The following is a 20,638-nucleotide window of genomic DNA, read 5'->3' on the forward strand; positions in this document are numbered from 1 at the left end:
GTGGTGCATACGCATGAGCAGTAGTGACCTTTTTATTATTAAACGTCAGTGTCCGATCAGGTCGGAATGACCCCCCATGTGCACTGCAGGTGTGGCAGATATAACATGTGCAGAGAGAGTTAGATTTGGGTGCGTTATTTTGTTTCTGTGCAGGGTAAATACTGCCTGCTTTATCTTTACACTGCAGTTTAGATTTCAGTTTGAACACACCCCGTCCCCACCCAAATCTAACTCTCTCTGCAAATGTTATATCTGCCACACTGCAGTGCACATGGGCCCTCATTCCGAGTCGTTCGCTCGGTATTTTTCATCGCATCGTAGTGAAAAATCGCTTAGTACGCATGCGCAATATTCGCACTGCGACTGCGCCAAGTAATTTTACAATGAAGATAGTATTTTTACTCACGGCTTTTTCATCGCTCCGGCGATCGTAGTGTGATTGACAGGAAATGGGTGTTACTGGGCGGAAACACGGCGTTTTAGGGGCGTGTGGATGAAAACGCTACCGTTTCCGGAAAAAACGCAGGAGTGGCCGGAGAAACGGGGGAGTGTCTGGGCGAACGCTGGGTGTGTTTGTGACGTCAAACCAGGAACGACAAGCACTGAACTGATCGCAGATGCCGAGTAAGTCTGAAGCTACTCTGAAACTGCTAAGAAGTTTGTTATCGCAATATTGCGATTGCGAATACATCGTTCGCAATTTTAAGAAGCTAAGATTCACTCCCAGTAGGCGGCGGCTTAGCGTGTGTAACTCTGCTAAAATCGCCTTGCGACCGATCAACTCGGAATGAGGGCCCTGGTTTTGCCCAACTGCTAACAAATTTGCTGCTGCGGTCAACTCTGAATTACCCCCACGATCAGGTCTGAATTACCCCCCATGTGCACTGCAGGGGAGCAGATATAACATGTGCAGAGAGAGTTAGAGTTGGGTGGGTTATATTGTTTCTGTGCAGGGTAAATACTGGCTGCTTTATTTTTACACTGCAATTTAGATTTCAGTTTGAACACACCCCACCCAAATCTAACTCTCTCTGCACATGTTATATCTGTCCCACCTGCAGTGCACATGATTTTGCCCATCTGCTAACAAATTTGCTGCTACGATCAGGTCTGAATTAGGCCCCATGAGGAGTCCTTCTGCAACCGATGTAGGAATTATCAGGGGAAGTACAAGAAGATAATTCTATACTGAAAGTAATGTGTAGTAGGTGAAATGAGTAAACTTTCAGTTGATGTGGTAGAAAACACAGTAACAGATTTATACCCAGTTCTGTCTACGAATAAAGGAAAAATCTCAATAGGGGACAGAACACGCTGCACGTAACAGGGGGGCATTAATTAGAGGGTTCACCACCTGTTGTACCTCAGTGTACCCTGATCATAATCAAGGGGTTCTTGCACCTGTTCGCTAATCCAACAGTTAAAACTCTGTCATCAAAATAAAAAAATAAACATTTATATCAAATGAGATAGAACAAATAACATAAACTAACATTTGTGCAGTAGGTTTACATAAATACCAGGCAGGGGCTTCTCAGTGCGGGTTTAAATCTGCCACAGAGTTTGCTGGATCATCTATTAGGCAACCTAGGCTCCTGCCTAAGGCCCAGTGGGCACTGAGGGGCATTAATCATTGTAACCCATTTTTTGTTTTTTTTATTCTCTTTATTTGTTACGATAGTAGACATAAAGTGCCTGTTTTAAAGAATATACGAAACATGACAGACAGAAAACAGTAAAAGACAAAAGCATGATGCAATTGGGTCAGCAATCTTGGTTAGGGAAGAAAGCCTCTTCTCAGGAACCAATATGGAGTCTGCGCAGTACCGTACTCCACTTTCAGCAATATGGAACCTTTGCGGCGCCGTATAACTAAACAATAACAATAAGCAATAGCAATAAAGACAGACCATAAATGGATGGACAAGCCACATAACACTGATAGCATAGGCCGAAGCTAGGAGTTGAGGTGGGTTCACTGACAGGAATCAAGTGGAAGGCCATGGTTTACAGGCAGACAGGGACTGTTGGAAGACAAGAAGGGTTAGAAATGGGATTAAATCACCAGTAGCGCCATTTGTATGAGGGGGGAGAGCACCAAACACAGAGGTGTGTGAAAAAGCCACAAGGGTTATGTTGTACTATTAGAAAACTGGGAACCCAGTGCATTATGTGAAGCTTTTCTCTACACTGTCATTAACAAGCTAAAATGTCCGCTCCCAGATACTTCCTGTGTGGTCGACAGGTGCCAGGGACCCAGACGTGGCACAGCAAAGTGATCTATCTATATATAAGTGCGCTGAACACGACTGCCAGCGAACAGATGCCAACCTGCAGCACTGTGCACAGTCAGCAGATCACCGTAACACCATGGCCACAGCTCACACAAGCAGAGGTTTTGTGGAAAGGAAGAAGGAGGGCACAGCAAAGCCAAAAGCAGAAGGAACTCTGTACAATGGCAGAAGAGCAAACACTTGCCCACGGACTCCCCGCAGCAGCACTGCCAGAGGCACCTGTCTACAGCTTCCCCACAGAGTTCCAGCCACCCAGCACAGTGCCAGCCACAGCACAGAGGAGACAGCTGCACACTATGGAGTGACACTGCTTCCAGCCAGAGAGCTCCCAGTCAGTATTCCCTGCAGCACGGATCTGTATTTCCTCACCCTTGTGGGGCCAGGGTACCTGCAGCTGCTCCTCTTGTGGTAGGTTACTCAGCATGCAGCGAGATTGGGGAGAGGTTATTATCCAACAGTTTAAAACTATTGGGCTCATTTATCAATGAGTGATACATTTCACTGTGAGTGATAAATTGCACCAGCCAATCAGCTCCCAACTGTCATTTTTCAAAAACAGCCTGTGACATGGAAGTTAGGAGCTGATTGGCTGGTGCAATTTAACACTCACAGTGAAATTTATCACTCACTGATAAATGAACCCATATATTTTAAAATAGAATCTTCATTTAGTTTCTTCATTATAAAGTGCTTTTATTGACTAGATATATAATCCTAGTCTATAAAATAATAATGTGCTCCAAGTTATTAATTATTATTATTATTATTATTATTATTATTATTATTATAATACAGGTTGAGTATCCCTTATCCAAAATGCTTGGGACCAGAGGTATTTTGGATATCGGATTTTTCCGTATTTTGGAATAATTGCATACTATAATGAGATATCATGGTGATGGGACCTAAATCTAAGCACAGAATGCTTTTATGTTACATATACACCGTATACACACAGCCTGAAAGTCATTTTAGCCAATATTTTTTATAACTTTGTGCATTAAACAAAGTGTGTGTACATTCACACAATTCATTTATGCTTCATATACACCTTATACACACAGCCTGAAGGTCATTTAATACAATATTTTTAATAACTTTGTTTATTAAACAAAGTTTCTGTACATTGAGCCATCAGAAAACAAAGGTTTCACTATTTCACTCTCACTCAAAAAAGTCCGTATTTCGGAATATTCCGTATTTCGGAATATTTGGATATGGGATACTCAACCTGTAATACAAAACATATTTGGACATGTTTATTATTTTCAGATACTTTGTGGAAAATAAATAATAAAGGGAAATGTTAATTATTCCCCACATCCCCTCCGCTCTTAGGAGCAAAGTAATGAAATGCACAGTAAAGTTGAAAGTAAGAAATTGTGCCTGAATGGGAAGTCAGGGGGACATTTACTAAGCAGTGATAAGAGCAAAGAAGTGAGCCAGTGGAGAAGTTGCCCCATCAAGCAATCAGCAGCTCTGTATAATTTTATAGTATGCAAATTATAGATGTTACGTCAGTGCTGATTGGTTGCCGTGGGCAACTTCTCCAGTGGCTGCTTCTCCGCTCTTATCACTGCTTAGTAAATGTCCCCCTTAGACTAATTAATGTTTGTATATGCATTTCATTTTATAGCTCTCTGCCAGGGTATCCCAAACTTAGGGGGTCATTCCGACTTGATCGCACCTAGGTTTTTTCGCTGCGGTGTTAGGTCAAAACTGCGCATGCGTATGCACCGCAATGTGCATGCGCATCGTACGAGTGCAAAGCGGATCGTTGCTGTGCGATGGATTTAACAAAGAATCCATTCGCACAGCCGATCGCAAGGAGATTGACAGGAAGAGGGCGTTTGTGGCAGTCAACTGACCGTTTTCTGGGAATGCGTTTGCAGGGCGGGTGTCTGACGTCAATTCCGGGCCCGGACAGGCTGAAGTGATCGCAGCGGCTGAGTAAGTTCTGAGCTTCCCAGAAACTGCACAAAACTTTTTTGTACCGCTCGGCTGCACAGGCGTTCGCACACTTGCACAGCTAAAATACACTCCCGTGTAGGCGGCGACTATCTGATCGCAGCGCTGCAAAAAGTATCTGGCGAGCGATCAACTCGAAATGACCCCCTTAGTCCTGAGGGACCCCCAACAGTGCATGTTTTCCAGATCTCCCAGTTGGTGCACAGGTGTAGTCATTACTGGCTGACACGTTTTAAAAGATCCACAGGTGGAGCTAAGTATTTCACTTGTGAACTGAGGATATCTGGAAAACATTCGCTGGCAGGTGCTTTTCCTGTAAAGAATCTCTAAATTCTCAATAAGTAATCCCTTAATCAACTTAAGATACTTTACCATGCATTAAGGATAATCATGTTGCCCCTGTGTCTATCACGGGATCCGGTCTCTAGGTCGACAATGTATAGGTCGACCACTATTGGTCGACAGTAAGTAGGTCGACAGGGTTTCTAGGCTGACAGGGACTCTAGGTTGACATGTACTAGGTCGACATGACAAAAGGTCGACATGAGTTTTTCACATTTTTTTTTCTTTCATTTTTTGAACTTTTTCATACTTTACGATCCACGTGGACTACAATTGGTCAACGGTAACCCTGCCCGTAGGTTCGCTCACCATGCGAGGGGACACGGTGCACTAATTGGGGTTCCCCGTCATTGTACGGAGAAAACGACACAAAAAAAATAAGAATTTACTTACCGATAATTCTATTTCTCGTAGTCCGTAGTGGATGCTGGGGACTCCGTCAGGACCATGGGGAATAGCGGCTCCGCAGGAGACAGGGCACAAAAATAAAGCTTTAGGATTAGGTGGTGTGTACTGGCTCCTCCCCCTATGACCCTCCTCCAAGCCTCAGTTAGGATACTGTGCCCGGACGAGCGTACACAATAAGGAAGGATATTGAATCCCGGGTAAGACTCATACCAGCCACACCAATCACACCGTATAACTTGTGATCTGAACCCAGTTAACAGTATGACAAACGTAGGAGCCTCTGAACAGACGGCTCACAACAATAACAACCCGAATTTGTTTGTAACAATAACTATGTACAAGTATTGCAGACAATCCGCACTTGGGATGGGCGCCCAGCATCCACTACGGACTACGAGAAATAGAATTATCGGTAAGTAAATTCTTATTTTCTCTAACGTCCTAAGTGGATGCTGGGGACTCCGTCAGGACCATGGGGATTATACCAAAGCTCCCAAACGGGCGGGAGAGTGCGGATGACTCTGCAGCACCGAATGAGAGAACTCAAGGTCCTCCTCAGCCAGGGTATCAAATTTGTAGAATTTTGCAAACGTGTTTGCCCCTGACCAAGTAGCAGCTCGGCAGAGTTGTAATGCCGAGACCCCCCGGGCAGCCGCCCAGGATGAGCCCACTTTCCTTGTGGAATGGGCCTTGACAGATTTAGGTTGTGGCAAGCCTGCCACAGAATGTGCAAGTTGAATTGTGCTACAAATCCAACGAGCAATCGTCTGCTTAGAAGCAGGAGCACCCATCTTGTTGGGTGCATACAATATAAACAGTGAGTCAGACTTTCTGACTCCCGCCGTTCTTGAAATATATATTTTCAATGCCCGGACCACGTCCAACAATTTGGAATCCTCCAAATCGTTAGTAGCCGCAGGCACCACAATAGGCTGGTTCAGGTGAAACGCAGACACCACCTTAGGCAGAAAATGAGGACGCGTCCGCAGTTCTGCCCTGTCCGTATGGAAAATCAGATATGGGCTCTTATATGATAAAGCCGCCAATTCTGATACTCTCCTGGCTGAAGCCAGGGCCAGTAGCATGGTTACTTTCCATGTAAGATACTTCAACTCCACCGATTTGAGTGGCTCAAACCAATGGGATTTGAGAAAATCCAAGACTACATTAAGATCCCACGGTGCCACTGGGGGCACAACCGGGGGCTGTATATGTAGTACTCCTTTTACAAAAGTCTGGACTTCAGGAACTGAAGCCAATTCTTTCTGGAAGAAAATCGACAGGGCCGAAATTTGAACCTTAATGGACCCCAATTTGAGGCCAATAGACAATCCTGTTTGCAGGAAATGTAGGAATCGACCCAGTTGAAATTCCTCCGTGGGGGCCTTCCTGGCCTCACACCACGCAACATATTTTCTCCAAATGCGGTGATAATGTTGTGCAGTCACCTCCTTCCTGGCTTTTACCAGTGTAGGAATGACCTCTTCCGGAATGCCTTTTTCCCTTAGAATTCGGCGTTCAACCGCCATGCCGTCAAACGCAGCCGCGGTAAGTCTTGGAATAGACACGGTCCCTGCTGAAGCAGGTCCCGTCTTAGAGGTAGAGGCCACGGATCCTCCGTGAGCATCTCTTGAAGTTCCGGGTACCAAGTTCTTCTTGGCCAATCCGGAGCCACTAGTATCGTTCTTACTCCCTTTTGCCGTATAATTCTCAGTACTTTTGGTATGAGAGGCAGAGGAGGGAACACATACACTGACTGGAACACCCACGGTGTTACCAGAGCGTCCACAGCTATTGCCTGAGGGTCTCTTGACCTGGCGCAATACCTGTCCAGTTTTTTGTTGAGGCGGGACGCCATCACATCCACCATTGGTTTTTCCCAACGGTTCACAATCATGTGGAAGACTTCTGGATGAAGTCCCCACTCTCCCGGGTGTAGATCGTGTCTACTGAGGAAGTCTGCTTCCCAGTTGTCCACTCCCGGAATGAATACTGCTGACAGTGCTATCACATGATCTTCCGCCCAGCGAAGAATCCTTGCAGCTTCTGCCATTGCTGTCCTGCTTCTTGTGCCGCCCTGTCTGTTTACGTGGGCGACTGCCGTGATGTTGTCCGACTGGATCAACACCGGCTGACCCTGAAGCAGGGGTTTTGCCAGACTTAGAGCATTGTAAATCGCTCTTAGCTCCAGTATATTTATGTGAAGAGACATCTCCAGGCTTGACCATACTCCCTGGAAGTTTCTTCCCTGTGTGACCGCTCCCCAGCCTCTCAGACTGGCATCCGTGGTCACCAGGACCCAGTCCTGTATGCCGAATCTGCGGCCCTCTAACAGATGAGCACTCTGCAACCACCACAGAAGAGACACCCTTGTCCGTGGCGATAAGGTTATCCGCTGATGCATCTGCAGATGTGATCTGGACCATTTGTCCAGCAGATCCCACTGAAAAGTTCGTGCGTGGAATCTGCCGAATGGAATCGCTTCGTAAGAAGCCACCATCTTTCCAAGGACTCTTGTGCATTGATGCACAGACACTTTCCCTGGTTTTAGGAGGTTCCTGACAAGTTCGGATAACTCCCTGGCTTTCTCCTCCGGAAGAAACACCTTTTTCTGAACCGTGTCCAGAATCATTCCCAGGAAGAGCAGACGTGTCGTCGGGGTCAACTGAGATTTTGGAAAATTCAGAATCCACCCGTGTTGTTGCAGCACTAGTCGGGTTAGTGCTACTCCGTCCTCCAGCTGTTCTCTGGACCTTGCCCTTATCAGGAGATCGTCCAAGTAAGGGATAATTAATACGCCTCTTCTTCGCAGAAGAATCATCATTTCGGCCATTACCTTGGTAAAGACCCGAGGTGCCGTGGACAATCCAAACGGCAGCGTCTGAAACTGATGACAGTTTTGCACCACGAACCTGAGGTACCCTTGATGTGAAGGGCAAATTGGGACATGCAGGTAAGCATCCTTTATGTCCAGGGACACCATAAAGTCCCCTTCTTCCAGATTCGCTATCACTGCTCTGAGTGACTCCATCTTGAACTTGAATTTTTGTATGTACAGGTTCAAAGATTTCAGATTTAGAATAGGTCTTACCGAGCCGTCCGGCTTCGGTACCACAAATAGCGTGGAGTAATACCCCTTTCCCTGTTGTAGGAGGGGTACCTTGACTATCACCTGCTGAGAAAACAGCTTGTGAATGGCTTCCAATACCGTCGCCCTGTCTGAGGGAGACGTTGGCAAAGCAGACTTTAGGAACCTGCGAGGGGGAGACTTCTCGAATTCCAACCTGTAACCCTGAGATACTACCTGCAGGATCCAGGGGTCCACCTGTGAGCAAGCCCACTGTGCGCTGAAATTCTTGAGTCGACCCCCACCGCTCCTGAGTCCGCTTGTAAGGCCCCAGCGTCATGCTGAGGGCTTTGCAGAACCCTGAGAGGGCTTCTGTTCCTGGGCAGGGGCTGCTTGCTGCCCTCTCTTACCCCTTCCTCTGCCCCGAGGCAGATATGACTGTCCTTTTGTCCGCTTGTTCTTATAGGACCGAAAGGACTGCGGCTGAAAAGACGGTGTCTTTTTCTGTTGGGAGGGGGTCTGAGGTAAAAAGGTGGATTTTCCGGCAGTTGCCGTGGCCACCAGATCCGATAGACCGACGCCAAATAATTCCTCCCCTTTATACGGCAATACTTCCATATGTCGTTTGGAATCCGCATCACCTGACCACTGTCGCGTCCATAAACTCCTTCTGGCAGATATGGACATCGCATTTACTCTCGATGCCAGAGTGCAAAAATCTCTCTGAGCATCTCGCATATAAAGGAAAGCATCCTTTAATTGCTCTATAGTCAATAAAATACTGTCCCTATCCAGGGTATCAATATTTTCAGTCAGGGAATCCAACCAGACGACCCCAGCACTGCACATCCAGGCTGAGGCGATGGCTGGTCGCAGTATAACACCAGTATGTGTGTATATACTTTTTAGGGTAGTTTCCAGTCTCCTATCAGCTGGATCCCTGAGGGCGGCCGTATCAGGAGACGGTAACGCCACTTGTTTTGATAAGCGTGTGAGCGCCTTATCCACCCTAGGGGGTGTTTCCCAGCGCGCCCTAACCTCTGGCGGGAAAGGGTATAATGCTAATAACTTTTTTGAAATTAGCACTTTTCTATCTGGGTTAACCCACGCTTCATCACATACATTATTTAATTCCTCTGATTCAGGAAAAACTACAGGTAGTTTTTTCACCCCCCACATAATACCCCTTTTTGTGGTACTTGCAGTATCAGAGATATGCAAAGCCTCCTTCATTGCCGTGATCATATAACGTGTGGCCCTACTTGAAAATACGTTTGTTTCATCACCGTCGACACTAGATTCAGTGTCTGTGTCTGGGTCTGTGTCGACCGACTGAGGTAAAGGGCTCTTTACAGCCCCTGACGGTGTCTGAGACGCCTGGGCAGGTACTAACTGGTTTGCCGGCCGTCTCATGTCGTCAACTGATTTTTGTAATGTGCTGACATTATCACGTAATTCCATAAACAAAGCCATCCATTCCGGTGTCGACTCCCTGGGGGGTGACATCACCATTATCGGCAATTGCTCTGCCTCCACACCAACATCGTCCTCATACATGTCGACACACACGTACCGACACACAGCAGACACACAGGGAATGCTCTTATCGAAGACAGGACCCCACTAGCCCTTTGGGGAGACAGAGGGAGAGTTTGCCAGCACACACCCAAGCGCTATAATATATATGGGAACAACCTTATATAAGTGTTGTTCCTTATAGCAGCTTAAATATATCAAAATATCGCCAAAAAATGCCCCCCCTCTCTGTTTTACCCTGTTTCTGTAGTGCAGTGCAGGGGAGAGTCCTGGGAGCCTTCCTCACAGCGGAGCTGAGCAGGAAAATGGCGCTGTGTGCTGAGGAGAATAAGCCCCGCCCCCTATTTCGGCGGGCTTTTCTCCCGGAGTTTTAGATATCTGGCATGGGTTAAATACATACATATAGCCTCAATGGCTATATGTGATGTATTCTTTAGCCATAAAGGTATTAAATATTGCTGCCCAGGGCGCCCCCAGCAGCGCCCTGCACCCTCCGTGACCGCTTGGTGTGAAGTGTGTGACAACAATGGCGCACAGCTGCAGTGCTGTGCGCTACCTTCATGAAGACTGAAGAGCCTTCTGCCGCCTGTTTCCGGACCTTCAATCTTCAGCATCTGTAAGGGGGGTCGGCGGCGCGGCTCCGGGACGAACCCCAGGGTGAGACCTGTGTTCCGACTCCCTCTGGAGCTAATGGTGTCCAGTAGCCTAAGAATCCAATCCATCCTGCACGCAGGTGAGTTGAAATTCTCTCCCCTAAGTCCCTCGATGCAGTGAGCCTGTTGCCAGCAGGACTCACTGAAAATAAAAAACCTAAAAACTTTTTCTAAGCAGCTCTTTAGGAGAGCCACCTAGATTGCACCCTGCTCGGACGGGCACAAAAACCTAACTGAGGCTTGGAGGAGGGTCATAGGGGGAGGAGCCAGTACACACCACCTAATCCTAAAGCTTTATTTTTGTGCCCTGTCTCCTGCGGAGCCGCTATTCCCCATGGTCCTGACGGAGTCCCCAGCATCCACTTAGGACATTAGAGAAATAAGATTTTAAACCTACCGGTAAATCTTTTTCTCCTAGTCCGTAGAGGATGCTGGGGACTCCGTAAGGACCATGGGGTATAGACGGGCTCCGCAGGAGACATGGGCACTATAAAGAACTTTTAGTATGGGTGTGCACTGGCTCCTCCCTCTATGCCCCTCCTCCAGACCTCAGTTAGAGAACTGTGCCCAGAGGAGATGGACAATACGAGGAAAGGATTTTGTTAATCTAAGGGCAAGATTCATACCAGCCCACACCAATCATACCACATAACCTGGAATATACACAACCAGTTAACAGTATGAACAAACAACAGCATCGGTCCAAGACCGATTCCAACTGTAACATAACCCTTATGTAAGCAATAACTATATACAAGTCTTGCAGATTTTCCGCACTGGGATGGGCGCCCAGCATCCTCTACGGACTAGGAGAAAAAGATTTACCTGTAGTTTTAAAATCTTATTTTCTCTTACGTCCTATAGGATGCTGGGGACTCCGTAAGGACCATGGGGTTTATACCAAAGCTCCCAATCGGGCGGGAGAGTGCGGATGACTCTGTAGCACCGACTGAGCAAATGCTAGGTCCTCATCAGCCAGGGTATCAAACTTGTAGAATTTAGCAAAAGTGTTTGAACCCGACCAAGTCGCCGCTCGGCAAAGCTGTAATGCCGAGACGCCTCGGGCAGCCGCCCAAGAAGTGCCCACCTTCCTAGTGGAATGGGCCTTAACCGAATGTGGTAACGGCAATCCAGCCGTAACATAAGCCTGCTGAATCGTGTTACAGATCCAGCAAGCAATAGTCTGCTTTGAAGCAGGCGCGCCAATCTTGTTTGCTGCATACAGGACAAACAGAGCCTCTGTTTTCCTAATTCTAGCCGTCCTGGCTACATAAATCTTTAAGGCCCTGACTACATCCAGGGACATGGAATCCTCCAAGTCACTCGTAGCCACAGGCACCACGATAGGTTGGTTCATATGAAATGAAGACACCACCTTAGGTAAAAATTGAGGACGAGTCCTCAATTGTGCTCTATCCACATGAAAAATCAAGTAGGGGCTCTTGTGAGACAATGCCGCCAATTCAGACACCCGCCTTGCCGAAGCTAAGGCCAATAACAAGACCACCTTCCAGGTGAGAAATTTCAACTCAACCGTTTTAAGGGGTTCAAACAAATGTGACTTAAGGAACTGTAACACCACGTTCAGGTCCCATGGCGCCACTTGGGCAACAAAAGGAGGCTGGATGTGTAGCACTCCCTTCACAAAAGTCTGGACTTCTGGAAGAGAAGCCAATTCCTTCTGAAAGGATATCGATAAGGCCGAAATCTGTACCTTAACAGAGCCTAACTTCAGGCCCATATCCACTCCTGTCTGTAGAAAGTGGAGAAAACGGCCCAGGTGGAAATCTTCCGTAGGAGCATTCTTGGCTTCACACCAACATACATACTTCCTCCAGATACGGTGATAATGTTTCGCCGTCACCTCCTTCCTAGCCTTTACTAGAGTAGGTATGACCTCCTCCGGAATACCCTTCTCAGCTAGGATCCGGCGTTCAACCGCCATGCCGTCAAACGTAACCGCGGTAAGTCTTGTAACATGCAGGGTCCCTACTGTAACAGGTCCTCCCTTAGTGGAAGAGGCCAAGGATCTTCTGCGAGCATCTCCTGAAGATCTGAGTACCAGGCCCTTCAAGGCCAGTCTGGAACAATGAGTATTGTCTGTACTCTTTTCCGTCTTATGATCCTCAACACCTTTGTGATGAGAGGCAGAGGAGGAAACACATAGACCGACTGGAACACCCATGGCGTTACCAGAGCGTCTACTGCTATTGCCTGAGGGTCCCGGGACCTGGCACAGTACCTCCGAAGCTTCTTGTTGAGGCGTGATGCCATCATGTCTATTTGAGGAACTCCCCAGAGACCCGTTATCTCTGCAAAGACTTCTTGATGAAGTCCCCACTCTCCTGGATGGAGATCGTGTCTGCTGAGGAAGTCTGCTTCCCAGTTGTCCACTCCCGGAATGAAGACAGCTGACAGAACGCTTACGTGATTTTCCGCCCAGCGAAGAATCCTGGTGGCTTCCGCCATCGCGACTCTACTCCTTGTCCTGCCTTGGCGGTTCACATGAGCCACGGCTGTGACATTGTCTGATTGAATCAGAACCGGTAGGTTGCGAAGAAGACCCTCCGCTTGTCGAAGGCCGTTGTATATGGCCCTTAATTCCAGCATGTTGATGTGCAGACAGGACTCCTGGCTTGACCATAGTCCTTGAAAGTTTCTTCCTTGGGTGACTGCTCCCCATCCTTGGAGGCTCGCGTCCGTGGTTACCAGAACCCAGTCCTGAATGCCGAACCTGCGACCCTCTAGAAGGTGAGCACTTTGCAGCCACCATAGGAGAGACACCCTGGCCCTGGGGGACAGTTATTTTCTGATGTATTTGTAAATGGGACCCGGACCACTTGTCCAGAAGGTCCCATTGAAACGTCCTCGCATGGAACCTGCCGAAGGGAATGGCCTCGTAGGCTGCCACCATTTTCCCCAGAACTCGAGTGCATTGATGAACGGACACTCTTTTTGGCTTTAGCAGGTCTCTGACCATGTTCTGGAGGTCCTGGGCTTTTTCCAACGGGAGAAAAACCCTCTTCTGTTCCGTGTCCAGAATCATGCCTAGGAACGATAGTCGAGTTGTTGTAACCAACTGTGACTTTGGCAGATTGAGAATCCAACCGTGTTGCTGGAGCACTCTCAGAGAGAGTGACACGTTCTTCAGTAATTGATCTTTTGATCTCGCCTTTATCAGGTCCAAGTATGGGATAATTGTGACTCCTTGCCTGCGCAGGATCTCCATCATTTCCGCCATTATCTTGGTGAAAATCCTCGGGGCAGTTGAAAGCCCAAACGGCAACGTCTGAAACTGGAAAAGACAATCCTGTACCGCGAATCTCAGGTACTCCTTATGAGCGGGATATATGGGGACATGAAGGTAAGCATCCTTTATGTCCAGTGACACCATAAAATCCCCCTCTTCCAGGCTGGCTATTACAGCTCGGAGCGATTCCATCTTGAATTTGAAACGTTTCAAGTACAGATTTAGGGATTTTAGATTTAAAATGGGCCTGACCGAACCATCCGGCTTTGGGACCACAAAGAGGGTCGAATAGTACCCTTTTCCCTGTTGGCTCAGGGGAACCCCGATAATCACTTGCTGTTGACACAGCGTTTGAATTGCAGCTAACACTACTTCCTGCTCTGGGGTAGAAGCTGGTAAGGCCGACTTGAAAAATCGGCGTGGGGGCACCTCTTCGAATTCCAGCTTGTAGCCTTGGGAAACTATCTCCATCGCCCAAGGATCTACGTCTGACCGAACCCAGACCTGGCTGAAGAGTCGAAGGCGTGCCCCCACCGCTGCGGACTCCCGCAAGGGAGCCCCAGCGTCATGCGGTGGATTTTGTAGAAGCCGGGGAGGACTTCTGTTCCTGGGAACCCGCCGCGGCAGGTGTTCTTTTCCCTCTACCCTTACCTCTGGCAAGGAAGGAGGAGCCCCGACCTCTTCTGGGCTTTTGCGACCGAAAGGACTGCATCTGATACTGTGGAGTTTTCTTTTGCTGTTGGGGAACAAAAGGTAAAAAGGTAGATTTACCTGCGGTAGCTGTGGAAACCAGGTCCGCGAGCCCATCCCCAAACAACACATCACCCTTTTAGGGTAAAACCTCCATATGCTTTTTTGAATCCGCATCACCCGTCCATTGGCGGGTCCATAAGGATCGTCTTGCTGAAATAGCCATGGCATTGGCTCTGGAACCCAACAATCCAATGTCTCTTTGAGCGTCTCTCATATATAAGACTGCGTCTTTAATATGTGCTAAAATTAGCAAAATAGTATCCCTATCTAGGGTATCAAGTTCAGCTGACAGGGTATCTGTCCAAGCTGCAACTGCACTACATACCCATGCCGACGCAATTGCCGGTCTAAGTAAAGTACCAGTATGTGTATAAATAGACTTTAATGTAGTCTCCTGCCTGCGGTCCGCAGGGTCCTTGAGGGCCGCTGTATCTGGAGACGGCAGCGCCACCTTCTTGGACAGGCGTGTTATAGCCTTGTCCACTATGGGAGAGGATTCCCAACGTGCCCTGTCCTGTGTAGGGAAAGGGTACGCCATAAGAACCCTTTTGGGAATCTGCAGTCTCTTATCTGGAGATTCCCAAACTTTTTCAAATAACTCATTAAGTTCATGAGATGGAGGAAAGTTTACCACAGGTTTCTTTTCCTTATACATGCGCACCCTCGTGTCGGGAACAGAGGGGTCGTCTGTGATATGCAAAACATCTTTTATTGCAATAATCACATACTGAATAGTTTTTGCCACCCTATGGTGCAATCTAGCATCATCATAGTCGACACTGGAATCAGAGTCCGTGTCGGTATCTGTGTCCACAATTTGTGACAAGGGACGCTTTTGAGACCCTGACGGGCCCTGTGAGTCGGTCCAATCCATGGATTGACCCCCTGATGTCTCCCTGGATTCTGCTTTATCTAGCCTCTTATGGAATGATGCTACACTTGCATTTAACATATGCCACATATCCATCCATTCCTGAGTCGGCACTACCGTCGGGGACACACCACTCATCTCCTCCACCTCCTCCTTTGATAAGCCTTCCGCTTCAGACATGCCGACACGCATGTACCGACCCCCCACACACACAGGGATATAACTATACGGGGACAATTCCCCAACCAGGCCCTTTGGAGAGACAGAGAGAGATTATGCCAGCACACACCCAGCGCCAAACTGACACTGGAAAACCCAGATAGCACTTTTATATATAATGCCAATGCCATTCCCATTCACTGCGCTTGAAATGTGCCCCCCTCCTCTTTTTTTCAGCCCTCTGATGCGTTCAGCAGGGGAGAGTCCGGGGAGCCAGCGTTCTCTGCAGCTTCTGTGGAGAAAATGGCGTTGGTTAGTGCTGAAAGATCAAGCTCCGCCCCCTCCAGCGGCGGGCTTCGGTCCCGCTTCAATTTCAGAAAAATGGCGGGGGATCGTCTATTTGCTGCCTCCGCAGCCTAATATATATATTTGTGCCAAAAACGAGGTTTATTGCTGCCCAGGGCGCCCCCCCTGCGCCCTGCACCCATCTGTGCCTGTGTGTGTTGTGTGGGAGCAATGAAGATCTGAGGTCTTCTGCCGCCTTGAAGTCTTCTCTTCTTCTCATACTCACCCGGCTTCTATCTTCCGGCTCTGCGAGGAGGACGGCGGCGCGGCTCCGGGACGAACCCCAGGGTGAGACCTGTGTTCCGACTTCCTCTGAAGCTAATGGTGTCCAGTAGCCTAAGAAGCAGAGCCTATCAGCAGTGCTCCCTGAAAATAAAAAACCTAACAAAATTCTTTTACACAGAAAACTCAGGAGAGCTCCCTGTAATGCACCCTATCTCCTCTGGGCACAAGATCTAACTGAGGTCTGGAGGAGGGGCATAGAGGGAGGAGCCAGTGCACACCCATACTAAAAGTTCTTTATAGGTGCCCTGGTCTCCTGCGGAGCCCATCTATACCCTATGGTCCTCACGGAGTCCCCAGCATCCTCTAGGACGTAAGAGAAAAGTGGACCCCCCCCCCCCCGCATGTCGACCTTTTGTCATGTTGACCTAGTACATGTCGACCTTGAGTCCTGTCGACACAGAAACCATGTCGATCTACGTACTGTCGACCAATATTGGTCGACCTAGACACTGTCGACCTAAAGGTGGGTACACACTGGTAGATATATCTGCCGATCAATTGATCGGCAGATATATCTATAGAAGGATCAGGCTCTGCCGCAGCATGTGTACGGGGGGTCGGCCGACCGCCCGTACACACACAGCGGCGCGCCAATATATCGGTAGATATATTGGCCGTCGGCTGTGCTGCAGGGCCGACGCGATACGTCTGTGAACAACGGAGTTCACAGACGTATCGCCCGTACACACTGGGCGACAGACCCACGATATATCGGCCGTTCAAGAGAATGGCTGATATATCGCGCAGTGTGTACCCACCTTTAGTCTAGTCTATCCAACATACCACACCCGTCTATCATATATATAGCAACTGAAAGAAGTGTCTTTACTGTGTTATAAATGAATAATAATCTTGTTACATACTCTCACGTGTGTTGTTAAATGATGATTCCTGTTATCGGGATCTGGTCTCTAGGTCGACAGTAACTAGGTCGACACTATCTAGGTTGACCACTATTGGTCGACAGTAACTAGGTGGACAGGGTCTCTATGTCGACAGGTCAAAAGGTCGACATGAGTTTTTCACAATTTTTTATTTTTTTTAACCTTTTCATACTTAACGATCCACGTGGACTACGATTGGAATGGTAATCTGTGCTGTGCGAAGCGGTGGTGGAGCGAGGCACCTTGTCTGAAGCTCGCGAGCCATGCGAGGGGACACGGTGCACTAATTGAGGTTCCCGGTCACTCTACGAAGAAAACGACACCTAAAAAACATAAAAAACTCACGTCGACCTTTTGACCTGTCGACCTAGTTACTATCTACCTTCCATACCACACCCCTTTTATCATGTCTTGTTTTTTGTGTCAAAAACCGGTCATAAACAATAATAATTATAAAATAAAATTGCTAATATGAGCAATATTACTACTACTAATACTACTACTACTACTAATAATAATAATAATAATAATAATAAATAATAGTAATCATAATAATAATAAATGTAAATGGCTAGAGGTTGCATTTAGTAAAAATCTTTTTTTTAAACCACTGCACATCGCAGACAATCATTTCCCTCAAACTCCTGTAGGGAAGAGCGTAATATTATTTCCAAATTAGAATAAAGGGTGAACTACATCTGATTGTTCATTTGATCATGGGGGGTGGAATGGGGGGTGTATTTATAATTAGGCAATACTTATTTTTATTTTATGCATACCTCCCAACATGACCCTCTCCAGGAGGGACAGAATGCTCTGCTCCTGGACTTCTCTCTTAATGTATGATTGCCGTCACCTGTGCTGAAACACCTTTCTTATCCATGAACCTATTCAAAACAGGTGATGGCAATAACAAATTAAGAGAGAAGTCCAGGGGCAGAGCATTGTGTCCCTCCTGGAGAGGGTTATGTTGGGAGGTATGTTTTATGGCACAATAAATGGTGTCCACATCATGAAATAATGTAGTAAAGTATTGACTCCATCATTAACACATTTTCCCCCTTACTAATCCCCCTCCCAATACATTAATAAAATACATTCCGGTGGTAAAACAATTATTCATTGATTTTTTACTGTTTAATCAATTGATAATGATTGCCTTCATAACTAATAAGTATATTGTGCCTCCAGACAGCATGCAGCTTCAGCAATCTCACCTCACACCTCATTTCCTGGTGATAAGTCAAACTGCAGCTTCTTCTATTTCATGGTTCACTTCATATTCTTACCATGTAAAAAAAATTGAGACGGTGATTGCCAATGTGAATTTTTAAAAATTTGGCCTTTAGTAAATAGTGTGGATTCAGGGGAGATGTATCAAATATCCAAAGAGAAAAAGTGGGGTAGTTGTCCATAGAAACCATACTAGTTTCTATGTATTATTTAGCACAATGTTTCCCAACCCCGGTCCTCAAGACATACTAGCAATCCAGGTTTCAAGGATAGCTATACTCGAGCACAGATGATTCAATAAGTACCTCAGTTATTCTGATATAAGCATCTTTGCTCAAACATGGCTACCCTTTAAACGTGGACTGTTATTGCCCTGAGGATCTAGCACCTTCTAAAAATTAACAGAAGCTGATTTGTTGCTATGGCAACTTCTCCACTCTCTACTTTTTGCTTTTGATACACCCACCCCCCTCAATCATCGAAAAATTGGCAAAAAAAATGCACTGTATTATGAGCCCAAAAGATTCAAACCCCCCCCCCCCCCCCCCCCACACACACACACACACACACACACACACACACACACACACACACACACACACCACCACCACCACCACCACCACCACCACTACCACCACCAAATCATGCTTACTACGTGTAATATCAGGAAAAATAAGGCTGTACTTCAGAGCTGAGAGGCAATGTTTACAGGGGGGATCATCATCTCAGAGACACCCGTCGTCATAGAAAAACGTTTACCGTGACTGTTTTGAGTTGTCTGTTTAACAAACTTCATGTATGTGTCTCTCTGTAGTGACATCAGAATTGGGTTACCCATGCCTGTAGCATACACACTGCTCCATCGGCTGGCACTTGTCTGCGCACTGATAACTCTAGTCTGGAATATAAGGTTTGTACTGTTTATTGGCTATGAAGAAAGCATGGATCCCCTTCATAAAGTGACCACCATATTGATTTGGGATTGGCCTTTCCACAAGCCAATGAACGTTTCAGGAGACGTCTGCGCCGAGCTCTACAACATCAAGAACTGTAGACTGACTGCCGATCGGAACATTTACAACCATAGCGATGTGGTGGTCTTTCACCACAAGGAACTTGGTAAGAATGGCTGTGAGATGCCCTCTCAATCTAGACCTGCTAAACAGATGTGGGTTTGGGCAAATCTAGAGTCTCCTTCCAACACTAATGGTCTAGAAAAATTGAGCAACGTGTTCAACTGGACTTTGACCTATCGAGAAGATTCTGACATCTTCGTACCTTATGGGCAATTGGTTCCTAAGCCAGTAACAAAGTTTCATAACTCCACCAAGACTGGTTTGGTGGCCTGGGTTGTTAGTAACTACCATCGTTCCCAAGAAAGAGCGTTGTTCTTCAAAGAGTTTTCTTCCTACCTCAAGGTGGATGTTTATGGAAAAGCTAGCAATAGAACGTTATGTTCGACGTGTTTAATCCCCACTCTGTCCCGTTACTTTTTCTACCTGGCTTTGGAGAACTCTGTCCACCAAGACTACATCACAGAGAAGTTGTGGCAAAACTCCTTTCTTGCCGGTACAGTTCCCGTGGTGCTAGGTCCACCCCGGGAAAACTATGAGAAGTTCATACCAGCTGACTCGTTTATCCATGTGTCCGATTTTCTATCGCCCAAACACCTGGCAGACTTTCTAGTGTCAATGACGCCACAACGCTACCAAGAGTTCTTCCGCTGGCGGGAAACCTATGGGGTGAAAGTATACATGGACTGGAGGCAGAGGTTTTGCACAATTGGTTCAAAATACCCTGGCCTGCCCAAGACCAAAACGTACAGCAATTTAGAAGGCTGGTTTAATGGTGCAAAACATGAAACCTAGTTTTATTGTTGGCTTCTAAAGAGTGTATTAGAATCTTATCAATTAACGCTGTGTAAGGAGTTTTGTTTTATGCGTTATCATAAAGGGGAAGTGAGGCTGCAATGATATAATCTACTGCGAAACGCGTCGATGCGCCTCTATCCTAGACACTTCATCTATGAAGTGGTCTGGATTCAGGAGGATAGGATTCTCTCAGCTGTCTCCTTATATGACTAGCAGAAATAAATGATCACTGTGAAAATGATCCTTGCTATATGTACATTTTGAGTGATAGGCGTTTATTATACTGAAGAATAAACACTCTGTTATAGGTGCTCATATTAATACAGTGCTACTATATAATTGGCCTTAGGGGGGAATTCAATTAGCCCCGTTAATTTAACGGGGGTGAAAAAGAGTGGTAGCCCTGAGCTTTACCGCCTGGGGCTATTCAATTGGATCCCCTTTTTCTTACCCGATAAATGAATCTCGACACCCCTCAGGAGACCGGAGCAAGAACACCAACAGCCGAAATCCTTAAGGTGAGTATCGGGGTGGGGGATAAGGTAGAGCCTGTGGCGGGGGGACGGTTAGGGTTAGGCACTAGGGGGGGTTAGTGTTAGGCACTGGGGATGGGGGTTAGCCGTAGCTGACACCCCCGGAGAGTTATCCCTAGCCAACACTCCCACGGGGTCAGGGTAAGGGAGGGGAGACGGAAAAATACTTGGTATCCGGTCTCTAGG

At 47.1% G+C, this 20,638-nt stretch overlaps 1 protein-coding gene across 1 annotated transcript; it reads left to right on the top strand.

Annotated features, from left to right (window-relative positions):
* Positions 1-2,236: 2,236 nt before the first annotated feature.
* On the top strand, positions 2,237-20,240 carry FUT7 (fucosyltransferase 7). Its single transcript, XM_063935544.1, has 2 exons — positions 2,237-2,702; positions 18,863-20,240. Exons 1-2 carry the CDS (start codon positions 2,371-2,373, stop codon positions 19,914-19,916), a joined length of 1,386 nt encoding a protein of 461 aa, XP_063791614.1. The 5' UTR covers positions 2,237-2,370; the 3' UTR covers positions 19,917-20,240.
* The last annotated feature ends 398 nt before the right edge of the window (positions 20,241-20,638 follow it).

The sequence above is a fragment of the Pseudophryne corroboree genome, chromosome 8 (assembly GCF_028390025.1).
Source record: "Pseudophryne corroboree isolate aPseCor3 chromosome 8, aPseCor3.hap2, whole genome shotgun sequence".
Taxonomy (NCBI): Eukaryota; Metazoa; Chordata; class Amphibia; order Anura; family Myobatrachidae; genus Pseudophryne; species Pseudophryne corroboree.

Coding starts and splice junctions, on each gene's coding strand:
- FUT7 (XM_063935544.1), top strand. CDS start 2,371: ATGGCCACAGCTCACACAAGCAGAGGTTTTGTGGAAAGGAAGAAGGAG. Junction 2,703..18,862: donor CTGCAGCTGCTCCTCTTGTG/GTAGGTTACTCA, acceptor GTCTCTCTGTAG/TGACATCAGAATTGGGTTAC.